This window comes from Bidens hawaiensis, unplaced genomic scaffold, assembly GCF_021521415.1.
Source record: "Bidens hawaiensis isolate Kalapana, Puna unplaced genomic scaffold, B.hawaiensis_p1.1 tig00039163_1, whole genome shotgun sequence".
Taxonomy (NCBI): domain Eukaryota; kingdom Viridiplantae; phylum Streptophyta; class Magnoliopsida; order Asterales; family Asteraceae; genus Bidens; species Bidens hawaiensis.
The window spans coordinates 120,992-139,372 of NW_027496898.1; the positions used below are offsets into that span (position 1 = coordinate 120,992).

At 35.7% G+C, this 18,381-nt stretch overlaps 4 protein-coding genes across 5 annotated transcripts; 3 read left to right on the forward strand and 1 right to left on the reverse strand.

Moving 5' to 3' along the window:
* The first annotated feature begins 1,750 nt into the window (after positions 1-1,750).
* LOC143591058 (F-box protein At5g67140-like) lies at positions 1,751-3,541 on the forward strand. 2 transcript variants are annotated; one of them, XM_077071373.1, is made up of 5 exons: positions 1,751-1,974; positions 2,098-2,244; positions 2,881-3,037; positions 3,124-3,222; positions 3,297-3,541. In XM_077071373.1, the coding sequence occupies exons 1-5, from the start codon at positions 1,874-1,876 to the stop codon at positions 3,504-3,506; spliced, it is 714 nt and encodes a 237-aa protein (XP_076927488.1). In that variant the 5' UTR covers positions 1,751-1,873; the 3' UTR covers positions 3,507-3,541. The 2 variants fall into 2 exon arrangements, with proteins under 2 accessions (XP_076927488.1, XP_076927490.1); XM_077071375.1 differs by having other exon boundaries at positions 1,753-1,974; positions 2,902-3,037.
* A 971-nt stretch (positions 3,542-4,512) lies between these two features.
* On the forward strand, positions 4,513-6,747 carry LOC143591056 (uncharacterized). The gene has a single exon (XM_077071371.1). It carries the CDS (start codon positions 4,513-4,515, stop codon positions 6,745-6,747), a length of 2,235 nt encoding a protein of 744 aa, XP_076927486.1.
* Positions 6,748-9,549: 2,802 nt separating this feature from the next.
* LOC143591052 (tRNA nucleotidyltransferase cca2-like) lies at positions 9,550-11,617 on the forward strand. The gene has a single exon (XM_077071368.1). The coding sequence runs from the start codon at positions 9,550-9,552 to the stop codon at positions 11,281-11,283; it is 1,734 nt and encodes a 577-aa protein (XP_076927483.1). The 3' UTR covers positions 11,284-11,617.
* Positions 11,618-11,847: 230 nt separating this feature from the next.
* LOC143591053 (PI-PLC X domain-containing protein At5g67130-like) lies at positions 11,848-14,548 on the reverse strand. The gene is made up of 8 exons (XM_077071369.1): positions 14,386-14,548; positions 14,166-14,288; positions 13,969-14,106; positions 13,793-13,891; positions 13,391-13,694; positions 12,726-12,949; positions 12,570-12,656; positions 11,848-12,500 (listed from the first exon to the last, which is right to left on the reverse strand). Exons 1-8 carry the CDS (start codon positions 14,485-14,487, stop codon positions 12,318-12,320), a joined length of 1,260 nt encoding a protein of 419 aa, XP_076927484.1. The 5' UTR covers positions 14,488-14,548; the 3' UTR covers positions 11,848-12,317.
* Positions 14,549-18,381: the final 3,833 nt, after the last annotated feature.

Below are 18,381 nucleotides of genomic sequence, written 5' to 3' on the forward strand. Positions count from 1 at the left end.
TTAAAATTAAAATATGAAGTTCAACTTACTAGTAAATGTTAAATAATACAAATTAAATGTAGTGAATTGAATGTACGGTATGTTTGGTAAGAAGCTTTTAGAAATTTCTACTTTTAAGTTTTTAAGAAAAAAGTCGTACTCAATAAAAACCTTGTTCGTTTAAAGAGCTTGAATCTTTTAGGTTAAGAGAAACAACTTCATATTTAAAAGTTCATACTAGTAGCGTTTAAAAAATGATACATGCTTTTAGTATTTAAAATACTTCAATAACATTCCAAGACATATACATTTTGTATTATTTTTTTGTTATGCTTATTTTGGTCATTTTGTACATTTTATTAAAAATTCCAACTACTCTGTTGAACACCTAAATATATCTAAAAAAAACTACAACTAAGAGCCACCATATAGTTTTACCAAACATATCCTAATGTGATAATGACTAAAAGATCATTTTACCTCTTTAGAAAGTTATAATCACTTAAACTAAATGTTTTTGTAAATGTTTTATAATAAAAAAGTTGTAAAACTTTTAATATGTTTTTGTAAATGTTTTATAATAAAGAAAATCTCCAAAATATTCATGTTAACTTTCACATTTTAGCTTTATTCATTAATGAGTCAAAATCCCTAAAATAACCATTAAGAATGTTTATTAATAAGTTATGTCAGATTCGACGACTCTTTTAACGAGTTTCATCAGATCCGATGGTTCTTAATGGTTATTCTTAGAATTTTGACTAATAGATGGCTAAAGTAAAAAATTGGAGAAATCATTTAGAGATTTTCTATTTTTATAATATAAATAAATATAGTATATGGATATTTATCATTTGTAAAATATGAGAGTTTTGTTAGAGCATCCACAACGGGCTACTCATCCCAAGGTCTGGATGACGTGGCCAAGCAGCAAACATGAGAAGCACAAACATCACCGTTGTGGGCATCAAGTTTGGTGAAGCAGTCCGGGACTGCAACCGGATATGCGGACGAGAGATGTGGGTCCCATTAAATAAAACAGAAAAAAACAAGAGGAAAGATGGATCAAAAAGTGGTTAAAATTCACCCAAAACCCAATTACGAACCCTAATTTTTCAACCAGAAAGAACAAAATCTTCAGCGAAAAATTGGAGACTGAAATTCGAAGATCAAACCTGATTTAATCAAGGACGAATGTGTTGACGGAATTCAAGAGTGATGAGATTTGTGACGCTGATGAAAGATGAACTGAAAATAATGGAAGAGGATATCGAAGGAAGGGATGAACAAAGTGATGAGATTTGTGATTGTTGCTTCTTTTTTCTAATTTTATTATTTAGTTTAATATTATATTCTATTATTTAACACTGACTGTTGCTTTTTTTTTCTAATTTTATTATTTAGTTTAATATTATTATTCTATTATTTAAATATCATATGCCATGTATAAAATATAAATAATTAACATATATTGTAAAAGACAATTTATTCTATATAATTTAGTTGAAGAATTAGGTGATGATGTTTCGGTTTGTTGTTGTGGAATAAATAGGAGTTTTTAAAAAAAGTTTGGAATATGACGTGAAACTGACGTGGCGATTTGTGAAGGTTTGTTGTTGGAGATGTCCTAAAAGTCAGGTAATAAAGTGAAAACCAAAGATGCAGAGAGTAGAAGCATGTTAAGCAGGAGATGGGATCCATGTTGAATATTCAAGAAGGCAGAAACACGTGGGTGGGAGGGAGGGAATCTAATGGCATAACGATGACCACATCCTTCCGCCACTGCTTTCTCTTCTTGTTCACGAAAAGAAAACCGTTTAAATTCATGTCTCTGTCTCTCTAGTAATTATTATTATTAATTAATTAGGGCTTTTTCTCTCTCTCTCTGACATCCATGGCCATGGAAGAAGGAGAAGAAGCTCAAATTGATCGCCTTCCCATGGACCTCCTCGCTCACGTATTCGTCTTCATCACCTGTTTCAAGGATTTGGCTCAGTAATCTTATTAATTATTAATTATAATTTCCGATTATTTGAATTTCAATTATAAAGCAAAAAAAAAAAAAAATTGTTAATTATTATGTGTGTGAATTGAATTGAATTGAATTGAATTGTCAAGGACGAGCAGCGTGTGTAGGAAATGGAGGGAAGGCGTAAAGCGATCGATCGGGAGGAAGGAGAAACTGAGCTTTGCAGGTTGGAAGATGAACGATGAATCTACTTCGCGTATCGTTCGTCATGCTTATGCTCTTCGGGAGCTTGATATGTACGCCTTCTTACATTCAATTATCATAACATCTCATGTGATCATGATAATTTTAACCTAGAGATCAATTTCATATCTATGTAAAAATTAAGGGGCGTTTGGACTTTGGATATGTCTGTTTTGTTTAGTTTAGGCCTGTAAATGAACTGAATCTGTTTGCCGGGAGGTTCGTTTAATAAATGAACAAACATGAGCTAAAAGTGTGTGATCATTTAATTAAACGAACAAACATCAACACATGTTTCGTTCATTTATGTTCGGTCAACCATTCGCTTATATTTTAAATGAACGAACATGGACACACTATACAAAATGACAATAATACCCCTATGCACAAACTATGTAACAAATTTAGGCCTGTAAACGCACCAAACGAACACGAACACTTAATCGGACAAATATTAGCGTTCATGTTAGCTCATTTATAAACTGAACATATTCGTGTCCGTTGGTGATATTTTGTATAGATTCATTTGAACACTTTTTGATAATGAGATTTACAACATAAATTTTCACTTACCTCACTAAACGTTTATAAGTATTAACGCTTAAATCCTTACATATCACGAACACAATCAGTGTATGAATATTTGAATCAAAATTTGATATCCCTGTTGTGTTGTCTCGGCTTTACAGTTCTTCGTATTATGGTTTCAGTTCTAAAAGCCGCTGGGGATGCCAAATTACAGATAACGGGCTGAACCAATTATCCACAGCAAAATGCATCGCCAATCTGACCTCAATATCGCTATGGGGTATGACAGGGATCACTGACAACGGCGTCGTGCAACTGGTATGATATCGATATGACAGTATTATTTTGTAATCATATACAAGGTTTTAGATTGTTGTTTTATTACAATGATTATGGCTATACAGATTTCAAGGGCAAATTCTCTGCAACACCTAAACATTGGGGGTACTTTCATAACCGATGAGTCTGTATTTGTGATTGCTGCCAGCTGTCCAAATTTGAAGGTTGGTTTCTGTAACTTTGATCACTTGAGTTGTTTATAGGATTATAACTATTATTGGTATGTTTAAACCTTCAGAGTGTGGTATTGTGGGGATGCCGACATGTAACTGAAAATGGACTTGTGGTTTTGGTGAACAAGTGTCCCAAACTGATGACGATAAACGTATGGGGGATGAGAGTGCCTTTTGACTCTTTCTTGACCCTGTTGACCATTCGTCCGACTCTTCAGATTGTACCTCAGTCGCTACTCAATATGGGAAATATACCTCTGTTACCTGTTTTTTGAGGTGGTGTGAATGCATTGTGTACAGATTTGTTAAATCATCTCGTGAATAAGGTGTACATATGTTGTTATTGTAATTAATTTATCGATAAATATAAACTGGACATTTCTACATGTGTGTTTGTGTGTTCTTGCCACAAGCAATGATATGGTAAATGTGTGTTAAGACTTTTTAGCTTTTGTCAAAGTTTGGCTGCATCAAGGGTTGTCCATTTTTAGTGAATTCTATGTGTTTCTGTTTACACAACTATACATACACACAAATGACAAAACCTAACTCCAATGTTTTATGTGTTGCAAACAATTGACCCTTGAAATTTTAGGAATAATCATATGTATAAGGAATCCACCCAAGATCTAATGATTCCAAAAAGTGTTGATGTTTTTATGTTTTTTTCTCCCAAACTTACATTTGTTTTTTTGTTTTTTTTTTTTAATTTAGTAATGAACCAGAATTCTTTTTCATTTACTATTTTTTACAACGGTATAAGCAGTATTTTGAATATATAGTTTAAAAATAGCATTTGTCCATAATGACTCGTTATATGCATATAGTTGTTTATAAACATATTATACTTTTACTGAGAAGCTTCCGAGGATATGAAGTCATACACCTTTTGGAGTATTCTCCATTCCTCTTCTGTTGTATAAATTATAGCGTAACTGGCCCTACAAAAGTAATCAAAACATTGAACCAAAGTGTTAAGAAAAGTCAAGAATAAGATGGTTGATTAATTAGTTTATAAAGTTTGAAAGTCACAGGAAAGTGGCTAGAAATTTCATTTTGTTTGCTTTCAACTCATTTAAAGAAACAGAACTTGTTTGGACCTCTTCTTCTTCTTCTTCTTCTTCTTCTTATTATTATCTATGTACCTTGCATATCTCTGGCCACTTCTTTTATGTATTTAGAATTACAGTTAGAGGTTTAATTCTCATCAAGACAGATACTTGACTAAATTATTATCTTATTCATCATCTTTTATTTCCTTTCATTAAGAACACCATAACCATGGGTTCCAACTTATTCGAGTATAATCAGATTCTGAACCAACTAAAGACTTACACCAACATTCCACAACATCTCATATCATCCTTTAGCAGTTTCACCTTGTTAATCTACCAGTCGGATCAGCAAAACAGGTTCAGCAAACCTATGTTGTGGATTGGGATATATATCGCATTAGCTTCACTTGTTTGCACCCTTGCTATGGTGGCTGACTTGGTACATGGTATACGCAACAGAAAACTATGGTTTCCATGTAAATACTTCACTCTAAATGCCGCCTCTCTTTCAGTCATAGCCGTAACAATCAAGCTGCCCATGGATCTAAACAATTCAATGTCTGGTCGTATGGACCTGGATGCAAAGGTCGGAAGCTTGGCGTTTATGTGCACCATGATGGCTAATACATTGCCCTCTCTAGCAACCATGGATAACAAGGAGCTTCTCACAAACATTATAGCATTAGGTGTTTTGGTAATCACCTTGGTTGTGAATGTTTGCATTCAAATAAACACGGGTCTTCTTTCGTTGAATCATCATGAGGAACGACTTGATAGTAACGAGGAAGCTAAAGACCAATCACCATACATGTACGCATACGCCCATCGTTATGGAATCGTAGCAACCGTTTATGTAGGTTTTTTACTCATGTTGCTGATAATATACGTGTGTTCTTCTATCGCGATTCTAAAGTCCAAACAGATTCTAAACTCCAAATACCAAGGAGCTCATGAAACAACTTTAAATGATGTGCAATCAGATACAACAGGAATATTAACCGTTGACAAGTTAAAGCAGTATGTGAGAAACTATTGGATCATGGCAGGAACTAGCAGCCCCGTGTTTGTGACAGCTTGCTCTGCTACAACTTCTGCCTCTGGGGTAATATGTGCTTGTGGTGCCTCCTTCCCTGTTCTTATGTTGTATTTCGGATTCCTAAGTGATTATAAGTCAGATTATAAGTGGTCAATGTTGGTGATTTTCTTAACACAATTCATTGGAGTCATACTCGGTTCAATTGCTCCAATTTCAAGATGTTTTGCAGATTTGAGCTTTAATATGTCCATAATATGGATGTGGAACCATATAAATGTGTTCAAAGTAGAAAGCTACTGGACTCAGAAGTTGTGTGATTGGAAACATAGCAGCATACCATTCTTAGTAAGTAGCCGCAAAAACAAGATTATCGTTCAAAAGTTAATAACTTTAGTTATGAGCATTTGTATAGGATTTCAAAACATGGTTGTTGTAGCATGCAAGATGATAGCTTTCATCCCAATTTTCTTTGTGGTCAGTGTCTTGTGTTGTATAAACGGTTGGAAATGGATGAAAACCGTGTGTAGTTCTAAGGGTGCTCATGTGTTGGTACAACATAGGCCCGCACAACTTGAGAAGTTTAAAGATCTCCGGCTGTATATTTTAACACTTGAAGAGGATATTGAGGTTGCTGAGAGAACACTAGAAGGCATTACAAAATCCGTCAACCTCGTGATCCAAAAGGCTGCAAAGAACCAACCCAATAATCTTATGAAACTTCTACAGGAATCATGTAGCGATTTTAAAGGAAATGTAACAACATCGCATGCAGAAGATTGTTGGAGCTTAACATTGGTAACTCTTACAACGGTTGCTATATCTCTTCCCGACATTCCAGATGAACTAACTGATAGGCTGCTAAGTGGTGTGAGTGAAGGTCTTGTATATGTGACACTTGTGGAGGAAACCTTCAATGCTAGTAATGATTGTTTAAGCATGCAAAAGGCGGCTAAATCATTGTGGGTAGAAGTTGAAGTATATCACAAGTGGTTAGGCAACAAGCTTAGGAAACTTGCTCCCCAAGTTAAAACAGCAAAACAGATTCTTGAATGTTTCAGGGATACATCTGAAAACATGACCGCCGCTGAGGTAGAAAGATTGAATATTTGTGCCAATTCAATGTATCGCGTTACTCAAACAATCCTTTTATCCGACCACCCCAACATTAATAATATAAGCCAGGAGGAGCTATTCAATAAATTGACAACAAGGATTGCTGACATATTGGCTGCTTGTCTCTCCAACTTACCACGTGTCATTGCAATGAAGTGCCACACTGATGTGATAGAGAAAAGGGAGGCGAGTGCGCATGCAGCAGCCCGACTTCTTGGTGAGACTATGAAGATAATCAACACCCTTCAAGATCACCAACTCCCGAGATTAAATACGTGTGAGGTGTTTATTGACAATGGTGTCCTTATCTAAACCATTCCATTCCTCGAAAGGCATTTTATTCATTGAGGCATAAATTTCCTGCAACTTCTTTTCTTTATAGGAAGTGTCATGAGTTAAGATACAATTTCTTTTTCTAATCGTTACTCGGGGGCTGATGAAGGAAACTAGATAGTTATATATTGTTTTTGAAGTGAAAGCGGATTATAATTTGTAGTGAAAGATTGAATTTCATTTCCTATGTAAAAAAAATTTAAGAAAAGTAAATATAAGTATGAGAAATTGTTTACCCCTATATTGAATGATTAGTCAACTTGACTTGAAGCGAGTTCAAATGATTAAGTTTATCAGATTTTTACTATCTATTACCATGCACATGAAAGTAGACTGATAAAAATGAGTGGATAGCTGGCTAGGATAGGAAGACTAAGGTACAAAAAAATTGGGATCATTTAAACTTTGATCCACCCTAGACGCAATAAGCTTGATACATCAAAACGGATAATTAGTTGCTGGGGATTTATTTTCAAGCATGACTGTCTAACAAGCAATCATAGATAAGTCGATATTAGTTCTAATTCGAGTTCATAGCCATACAGACCAAGACGATCAACTCAAAGTCTCCATTCTATGTGTGTTTGACTCATACTTGACTCAAGTTAACTTTTGGCTTGATTAGTTTTCTTTTCTTCTTTTTCTTTTTTGAACAAGTAACTTTCATTAAAATTCAAGAGCATAGTAAATACATCAAATCCGCAATGACACCTAATATATACACTCCTACATACAAAATTATTTAAAACGAGAACTTACATCATTCCTCCCATTTTGGCTTGATTAGTTGACGTATTTATTTTAGTTGTTAATAATAATAATAATAATAATTAGTAGTAGTTGTATAACTATCAAAGGAAATAAAAAGGTTTACAACATATAACGACAAGATGTTTGATGGCATCGGTTGTGTGGGACCATTTAAGTCGTTGGTGTAAGGTCCTGATTATATTCGGTTTTTCAATTAGAGATGTTTTGGAGTTGCGTAAGTCGGTGGGGTCCCCAGATAAAGAAAAGAAGGTTTTCCATGGGATTGTGATTATAACGTGTTGAGTATTTCGAAAGCGAGGAATTCAAGAATCTTTGAAAGGAAAAAAACTAAGATAAAGTCAACTATAGGCGAGTTTAAATACTTAAGCTTTATGTGATACAATCATAGAACTAAAAAAGATCCGATAGGTTGGATAAATTAGCGTTAAGTTCTATTTCATCTATTTATTCTTGGTTTGGCCTTTTTTTGCCGGTTTTATAGAAATTTACGTTTCGGGGAAAAAGGTATGAGATAATCTATCATTTGCATATTATATAATACATGATACTGAGGTAAATTAAGACATTTGATTTTAAGAGTTTTACAAATACTGATGCATAAAGTACATGTGTAAAAATGAGGTAAACTTGTCTTTAAAACATAATTCATCCAACTTACAAGTTGTCCCCTCATCTTTAACCGTATGTTTTTTAATTTCAGTTTTAAACAAACTTTCCACCCATGATTTTTAAACGTCTATAACCTTTTCATATATTAATACTTTTGTAAAAAAAATGCACCATAAAAACGAGCATTTAATTTGAGTATGATACTGCTATAATATTTTCGATTAAAAAAACAATGTTACGTAGGGGTGTTTAGTGCCGGTTTTGATGGTTTCTAAGTAAAAATTGTGAGCCCGGTCGTTATTACTGATTTTTTGTCGTCCAAAACCAAACTTAACCATTGAAAACTGAAAACCGGACCATTACCAACGGCCTAATTTCACAGTTTAAGCTTAATAATAAATTAAGTTTAAAATGATTATTAATTCAACTCTACCATAAATTCTAACTAAACACCAACAAAAATGATACTTGACAGGATCATACCAAGAAGAATGATGATTTTAGACATATAAATGGTAAATATTAATGAAAGACTCAAGATGCGAAATAATAACATAAACAAAGATTAAAAAATATTATGTTGGAATTAGGTTAATTTGAAGTTGTAATAGCCAAGTTTACTTGTATTAAAAAAGATTACATTTTTCCTATATCTAATATATATAATGAAATATATCTAATACTAAATAAAAAAAAATGCCTTTTAACATTTACATGCTGGTCTTGTTTCATATGACTGATTTCCCGTGCAAACCGAGAACCAAACCGTTCGTACGGTTTGAAAATTGTAAAACCGACCGAAAGTTAAAAAAAAAAAAAAAAACTGATGACCAGTTTAATCGATTTTAAGGTTTGATACGACTGGACCTGACCTGGTTTGATTTAGGTTAAAAGGTGAAAAACCTCTCCTCTCCTCTCCTCTCCTGGCAAACTGGTGGTGATTACAGGTGCGTTCTTCATTCATTCATATTTTATTTTATTTTATTTTATTTTATTCTCCGTTGCTGCTTACACTTATTATTCCTTCTATTCAGTTGCTTAACATCGCTCATTTTTTGTTTCTTTAAAACCCTAATTTAGAAGCTTGCTTACACATGCCATCATTGAAATAGGATTATAATATATGCTTACTTAATTCTTTGTGTTTATCCAAATGATGTATGTACACTAAGTAACTTCCTATGAATCATTCATAGAATCATTTTGATCACAACAAACCGGTCTAAGTGCCTTATTTCTAACACACTGTTCATGTTAATAACTTTTTAAGTCATGTTACAAGCTTTTTTTTCTTTATAGAAATAAGTCGAAACAAGCTTTTCGATTGGAACGTAATGCTAATTCTTGTAAATTGTATCATAAAGTTATAGTTTGAACATGTGCAGACACTTTTCTGTGGGTATGATTAGAGGGAAAATAATAACACAATTAGGGTGGTTTAATGGATCTTCTTTCGCAACACCTTTTACAGGGAAGCCCCTTGTTCCCGTGCTTAAAACCACCTTTAAATCAAACAACAAACTCTTTCCAAGAACTCACATCTTACACTTGTGTTGCAGAGCAATGTCAAACGCAAATGGAACTTTTTCGTCAAATCCTCCTGTTGCGGTGAAGGAAAACATTGATCTAACCGATAAAGAAAAACAGATATTTAACCGTTTGCTTGAAGTTCTTCATCATTTTAAACTCGAAACCAACCTCCGTGTTGCTGGCGGGTGGGTTCGTGACAAGCTTTTAGGGAAAGAGTGTTACGATATCGACATTGCTATTGACAATATGTTGGGAAGAGAGTTTTGTGAAAGAGTCAACGAGTATTTGACTTCTACAGGGGAAGAAACACAAGGGATTGGTGTGATTCAAAGCAATCCGGATCAGTCCAAGCATTTGGAAACCGCGAGGATGCGTCTTTTTGATGTTTGGATTGATTTTGTCAACTTAAGATCTGAAGATTATGCTGAAAACAGCAGGATTCCAACTATGCAGTTTGGTTCTGCAGAGCAAGATGCTTTTAGAAGAGATTTGACCATTAACAGCTTGTTTTACAACATCAATACATCTAAAGTTGAAGACTTTACATCAAGAGGGTTACAAGACTTAAAATCTGGAAAAATCGTGACACCTTTACCACCAAAAGAGACCTTCTTAGATGACCCGTTAAGGGTTTTGAGAGCGATTCGGTTTAGTGCTCGTTTTGAGTTTGAAATGGTGGAGGAGTTAAAGGTTGCAGCTGCAGATAATGATGTGAAATCTGCAATTGGTGATAAAATTAGTAGAGAACGAATCGGTCATGAAATCGATCTTATGGTGAGCGGGAATCAATCGGTTAAAGCAATGACTCATATATCCGAGTTAGGGTTATTTTGGGTCGTCTTCACATTACCCAAAAATTGTGAGCCGTTGATCTTGGAAGATCATGATAAGATCTGTGTTGGATATATGGATGCTGCTTGGAAACAGTTACAAGAAGTGGGATGTGTTTTTAGTGATGAACAAAGAAGGTTGTATTTGTACGCCTCGTTGTTTATTCCACTTAGGAAAACTGTTTATCTTGATAACAAAAAGAAAACCATACCCGTTGTGAACCATATCTTTAGGAACTCACTTAAGTTGAAAGCTAGTGATGCTGATGATGTCATGAGGCTGCATAGCACGGTTGAGAAGTTTTTATTATTGATTCCTTTCGTGTTGTCTGGTGACAATACACAAATTGGTGAAATCAAATGGGAAGCAGATGTTATCGATGTTGATTTGTCATTGAAGTTAAGGATCTTGTTGGGTTTGGTGGTTAGGGAAATTAAGGATTTTTGGAGGGTTGCATTAATGCTGTCTACTCTTTTACATGATAATGGTTCTTGTTTTGAGGTTAATGATGTGGAATTAGGTAAAAGAAGACAAGTGTTTAAGGTGGTTGAGGAAGAAATATTGAAATTAGGGTTGGAGAAAGTGTGGGAAGTTAAACCTTTGATTAATGGTAAGGAGATAATAAAGATTTTGGAGCTTGGAAAAGGGGGTCCGGTTGTTAGTGAATGGCAACGAAAACTGTTACAATGGCAGCTCGCGTATCCTTCTGGAAATGTTGATGAATGTGTTGATTGGATGACGAGGCAAATGCAATTGAAACGAGCCAGAACATGAAGTGACAGGTTTATTTAGAGTTCAATTTTTGTTACTAAAATGCTTAGAAGTATGTAGGATTGAAGTGGTATTGGTTGGATGTTAATCTTTTGTTGGAAGTTTTGTTAGGAATTGAAATCACAATGTTTAATTTGTGCAAGTTATCAAATATGATAAACATAAAAGCTTTTGGTCGATTTATGTTGCTTAAGTCATGTTCCAAAACGACTAGACTTAAGAGTTGGTTTTAGCGTTTAGTGTAATTTGTTTGAATTGGGTAGTATGTGTATTTCTAAGTAAAAAAAAACAAGTATTTTGGTCGACTATGCAATACACCAAAACCACAACGAACGACAATCTTCAGTTAATCGATCCAAACCAACGGTTTATTGTTCTGTTTGGTTAAGTCGGTTATTTGCTCACCCTCTAACCCGCCGCCTCCACCACCATTTTTCTGACCCAAACCAAATTGATATTTTGTTCAATAGCTTGTTTTGCCCTGCGCCAGCTTGATATACTTATTTGAATCGACCATTTTTAATCCGAACTCATTTCCTGACGCCCGAACCCGCTGATCCGCCCAGTTTGCCATACCTAATTTAAGTAATATATATTAATCATATTCCAAAAAGAAGATGGTACATTACAGTTTAGAATAAACAAACCAAACTAAATAGTGGGAAATATAAAAGGAAAACAAGATAATAATGGCCATCTCCCAAATGCTGCATCTTGTTTTCTCCTACTTGGTTTACCAAAAAACCTACAAAATCCAACAAAATGTGGATTTTAAAACTGAAGTTAGTCTGTTTGGCATCTAGAAGTCGCTAAACAACTAGCGACGAATATAATCATTATGTCATGAGATGAAACCAAACATACCTGAATCATAAGCTGTTCATATTCTTCATATCAAACCAATGCTTGACCTTTCACCATATAAGCCAGACATGAAGTATACCTATCCTAAATATAACTTAATATATATAGCATACAATAACCAAGCCTCAATGAAGTCGTCCTCAACGCTTCAAATGACATCTTATCTATTTGAATTAAAATACCAACATATTTATCAAAAAACAAAATCCGTAAACAACAAAGAGACTCGTAAGATCTATTCGCGTGGCAGATGCAGTCACTTGTACACTTCCCGAAAAACTTCCAGAATTACCCGTTGGTGATGTGGAATTATTAGATATTGCATTGTTTTTACAAGCCCCGAAAGGTGCCCCAGCCTAAAAAAACATTTTTTTATAAAAATATGAATTTTATTAGATTACTAATTAAATAAAATCAAGACAAACCTGGCAAGAAGCGACCGAAATACACCCACATAATGTCTGGCCATTCATTCTATCCAAAGCATCAAAAACACCACCTCCATCACTTCTCTGTAAAATTCATCAGTTAGCGTTTGGAATGAGCAATTTACCTTTTACCCTTGTATGAATATTAAATACCATATAGAAATTGACAGCTAGGAAGTTGGGCATTGTATTCCCAGCTGCTTTGTAACAGGTGGCAACCATATCCATCAATGGAGCTGAATTCTCTTTGCAAGCATCCGCTTGTACAGGCATCGTTGGAAAGTAGTTTTGAAGAAAAAGAGATGCGGATTTTGATGTGAGCGGTTTTGATTCTTTTCTATTCGGGCATGAACCTTGTTGGATTCCGGGATCCCCAGCTGAAACATCATACAAATTTATGTTTAATCACTAAAACATCCATATAATATCACTTTTTGTGACTTTCGACTCGAATTTCGTATTCGGTCACGGTTTGCATGTACTGAAAAAACCGAATCGGCCACATAAAAACCAAAAACACCGAATTTCGCTATTAAATTTATGGATTGTAATTTTCTGTTTTTGGTTAGGTTTGAGCCCAAACCGACCCACACGCACCCTATTTTGAATTGTGTTCGTTTTTAGAAAATTTATATAATTTGACTCGTTGGGGATAAAACAAACAAAATCAACGCATTTTAAGCCAAACGGGCCAACACTACCACATCTATAAAGACTAGGTACCTCAATATATAGGAAAGAAACCCTAAGGAAACTTATTATAGGCCATATACTAATAAACCCTAACAACTATAATTGTCTAGTTAAGTGATACTTACGCTCATTTTCCACCATGTATCTCCATTGATAAGCAATACCTTCGGAAGCTTCCTTCGAAGAATCAGAGGTGAAAACCAATAACCTATGATTATCTTGGGCCATATCAGTGACAGTTGGCCAATCTTCACCCTTTTTAGGCATTTGAGAAACCGGAAACCAGAACTTATCCAAACCAGCATCCATGAATAACTTGGTCAAGCCTTTAGGCGTATGCACATAATCCTCAATTATAATCGTCACAATCTCGGTTGGATTTGAACTCAAGAACGCTTCCACTTCCCTCAACGCGTTAATTGCAGGTTGCTAAACAAATTATTAACAACATTAAACACATCATAAACTAGTAGCTTTGACTCTTAAGGTCAAACAAATGGATAAAATAAGAGCAAACATGAGATTACAAAGGCGGTGATGTTGTAACACTGGCCACGAAACGAGTGGCAGAGCCAGATATCGTTCTCAAAGTCATACATATCCAACATTAATCCTCTAACTCCATTCTAGCACCATTGAAACAAATAGTAAAAAACTGTTTATAGTTTATATACCAAAATATAACACAAATAAACATACTTACTCTTAACTGATTAGTGACAGAATCTTCCTGATTGTAAAATGTGATCCGTTGAGGACCGGTCAATAACGGAGCATCCACGATTGAGAAGGCATTGTGAGTTACAAGCCACGTGTACTTATTAAACGGCAACTCATTGATCTAAAAATAGAAAGTAGTTAACAGAAGAGTGTGAACATAAAAGACGAATCGATGCTTACAATGGCGGTAGGAATAATAGCCTGGCCTCTGGTGCAGAAGGGCTGAGTCTTGCCTAACTGAGGGCAGTTGCCGCAGTAGAGACCAGGTGCACAGTCAGTAGCTCCAGAGCATGATTCGAGTAACTGTACGTTGTTTTCAGATATATGTAAGCAATTGATAAGTAAGAAAGTGGAAGGAATTGAAGAGATCTAGACAAGAGGAATGAAGTAAGTAAGAAACCTGGCAATCGCCATTGGAGCAAGCAGAGGCAGTGAGAAAGAAGCTGAAGAAAACAATATGAAGAAGAAGAAGAAGAAGAAGAAGAAGCAATGATATCTTCATGATGTGATCTTAGGTGTAAACCCCCACAAAATGTAACACAAGAACAAGGTAAAGTTACTTATTATTATTATTATTATTATTATTATTATTATTATTATTGTTTATTAAGCATTTTTAGACTTTGGTGTTAAATAAATGTGGTGATGGTATGGTATATATGTTGCGTTTACACCCACGGGCTACCAACAACAATAATAAATAATACATGGAGGTTACCGTTTTATTGCTTATCTTCAAAAGTCAAAATATGTAGTAGGAATAGATCACTGGAATTATTAATGAAATTAAACATAAAATAGTACGTTTTGAATTTGTTTTTAAGTTTGTATGCTAGGTCTTCAGTCATTTTTATTGGATATTGAATAGGTGATGATGTATAATTGGATTGTGTTTTCTTTAAATAGTGTGTGTTAAATACAACTTAAATACCTAGATGTGACGTGACAACATTCTATTCAAAAATAGTTAATAAAAAATGTCACAGATTATATTAATAATTAATACATAGAAGTGGAATTCAACTATATGCAATGCATTTAAACTATATAGTTTGGTTTTTAAACTAGGGGTATTATTTACAAGTCTGAGTCAAGGTTTGACCGGGTTTAAAAGTTTGAAATCCTATATTGAACTAAAATTTCTAATTCGAACTTGGCTTGTTTATAATATAACAAGGTGAAGATGATATATTGTGTGTTAATAAACTACTCATTGAAGATTACGACTGTTTGGTAAACTTAGACATAAATCATTATAAAAGCAGTATTCTAGACATTGTATGGATGTAAAATAATGTGGGTAAGTGTCAAGAGTAGTGGCATTAACATCAACATGCACTAAGGGTAACACATGGCATAAAGATAAAGATTGTGCACCAAACAACCATATGATGCACGGATGAAGGATGCACCTAAGACTTAGGGTAGAAGCACAAGAAACTATTTATTTATTTATTTAATAGTATAGATATATATATATACAATTTTGAAGAATTATGTGCATCAGTGGTTGTACTTCCTGCTTAATAAGTTTATTGTGCATTATTGTTTTGGACTCCTTGCTTTAGTAGTTATACACCCTCTCTGTACTATCTCTCCAACAAAGTAACAACTAACAAGCACCGTATCACCACCTTTCTCTCTCTGTCTCTATTTGGGTATGCATCCGCCGATCGTTGAATCTTCTTGATCAAAATTTTGATTAATTCAGTGGGTATGTTCTAATAAATGAAGGTGGGGATGGAGTTGTAGGATTATGCATAGGAAGTTGAGCTGTAGCAATGTGTTTGTTGATCAACTGATCCAATTTGATGGAGAATTCAAGGATTTGTAATAGTATTGTTCAAATAATTCTTAGGGTACCTCTGTGTGAGTAAAGAGCGTCAAACGAATAAACCAAGTTTCATTAGACCTTTGTATGCTCAATTGTTTTGATGGTAACTCATATGAATACCATAACTCATTCGAATAGCATTGGTAGCATGTCCAAAACTATTTGCACACCCAGCAAACACTCAAACTTAGCTACCAAACCATTGCCCAAAAATACCTGAAAAAAGAGTTTACCATAGTTATCGTGAACAAGCTACTGCAGTTCGAATGACTGCTGGAAAGCGCAGGGAGAGATTTACAGTAACTGCTTGAAAGCGCAACTGCAACGGAGGTTGGTTCAATTGTAAATCTTTATCAGTCCCCTAAAAAGGGTTATTTATGATTTAAGTTACACTCTCAAATATTATCCTAATTGAATTTGTAGCTTTTGTGCAGGTTGGATTTATCTGATGAAGAAGGTCCAAATGAGTGTGTTATAGGTGGTTTTGGTAACTAAATCTTTCAGGCAACTTTTGTACAAAATAATTAACTTATGTACACAAGTTGTGGTCTATTAAATGATTAACAAGGTTTGTGGAAATATAGAAGCCGATTTCGTGGTAACCTTTGAACGTAGTTAGTTTCTTCTCTTATGGTTGCGGGGGTTCAAAACTCTAGTATATTAACATTTACGTCTGAATTTCTGCAGCCTGAGTGGTACACCATGCTTCATGAGTTATTTGTGTTTCTTAGTTTGTACATTGAGAATGTTAAGTTGTACCATGGTTATGCTGGTTACACGTATCTCTGCTTATAACGTGTACACCACCGATATGGCTTCCACCGCCACACATTCATCTCATCTTCATCTTCATCTTCTCAGTCTTTCAATTTGATCGAACGTTAACGATCTCGAAGTTATCGGAATCGCCTCTATCCATATCCACCGGAGCCTCCAGCGATTGATTCATCCCTTGCCGATCGTCGGTCATTACCTACTGTTGCCGGGTTCAGGAGTGGTGTCGCAGTGGTCTGGTGGGGGAATGGACCAACGCCGCTCAGGAGGGTGGTTTCCGATCGTCTACGATGGTTGCCGCCAATTGACCACTTCGTAACCCTACGTGGCATTGGTCTGTTAAGTGGTGTGCTGGTTGTTATTCTACGATTACGATCCGATTGGTAACCCTGATTGGTAAGCCGATTTGTTAAATTAAAGGTTCTTTGTTCGTTCAATTGTTGTTTTTTTTTTATTTGAATGTCGTTCAATCTATAAATTAAAGGTTCTTTGTTCGTTCAATGCTACTGGGTATGACAAAATCTGGACTAGGACTGGATTTAACATTAGGGTGAATATATTTGGAGCATGATATAGTTTGTTAAATTTCAGCCCCGGAAACTTATGGGAACAATTCAGGCAATGTTATTATTTTGGGTTCTTTTGCATTTTGGTTGAGCCTCTTTGATGACTTGAATTGGTTAAAGAGTGTAATACGGTTAAACTGGTGAATGTGTGAACCCATTGGGTTCAACCACACATGCCCTGTTCAGCTATTGCCTGAGTCTTTTATGTGTAACAGGACTCAATTGGTTTAACTGTTGAGTGAGGAATCACACAACGACATCACTTTATTTATGCAGCTCTTTATTTCTTCTTTAACTCTTGATACAATTCTGATTTTATGCTTTATATTCGATTTGTTAACAGGATGAAGAGGTAGGTCCCAGCAGAGCCCAGTTGGACCCGCAAGACTCACCTTGAAGAGGGACGTCTGCGCAAGGACCAACTGCTTCCGCAGGACCCACCATGCTCAGAGATGAAGACCTTACGCGCAGTACGCCAGCTGTTCCCGCAGGGAAAGCCTCCCAATGGTGAAGTACCCCGCTTGTTCCCGCAGCTGCGGATACAAGCCATCAGGGAAGGCTACCCGCACTAATAGCAAGGCTACACGCACAAGGCACTAACTCGATACTTCAGTAGTCACCTGAAGGAATGAGCATGGCGGGAACACTCCCGCCCAAATGAGCCAGTCCGTATGCTTCTGGAAGATCTTTTGTACTATACCTGCCAAGGTATGGGCAAAATAGACGATCTGACCAAAACAGCCCATGAACCAATCACAGGGCGACAGCTCACCGACAACAGTACGAGGAAGAGCACCCTCTAGTACTGTTTGTCACTATTAGCCGCTGCCTACTCACCAACCCTCACTGAGGGACGTGCATAGCCTACAGTTGGTGGAACAGTGCATAGCCGGCAGTAAAGGAACAATATACAGCCGGCCTTGTCACTATCGGCCGCAGCCTATCCACCAACCAGCATGGCTTGTGCGTAACCCACTGTTGGTAGAACAGGAATACTATTCAGCCGGCTGTACCTTCTTGGAAACCTACCTTCGGCTATAAATACTTCAACACCTTGGAATGGTAAGGACATTATCTGATATCGCATTATCTTATCTTCTCTAGCAATCTCTTAATATACACTTATATTCAGAGCAATCTAGTCTGATTCTCACGCCGGAGGGTGGTCACAAGGAGGAATCCCCCCCTTCTCAGTGACGAGCTTACGGTCTGTTTTGCAGGT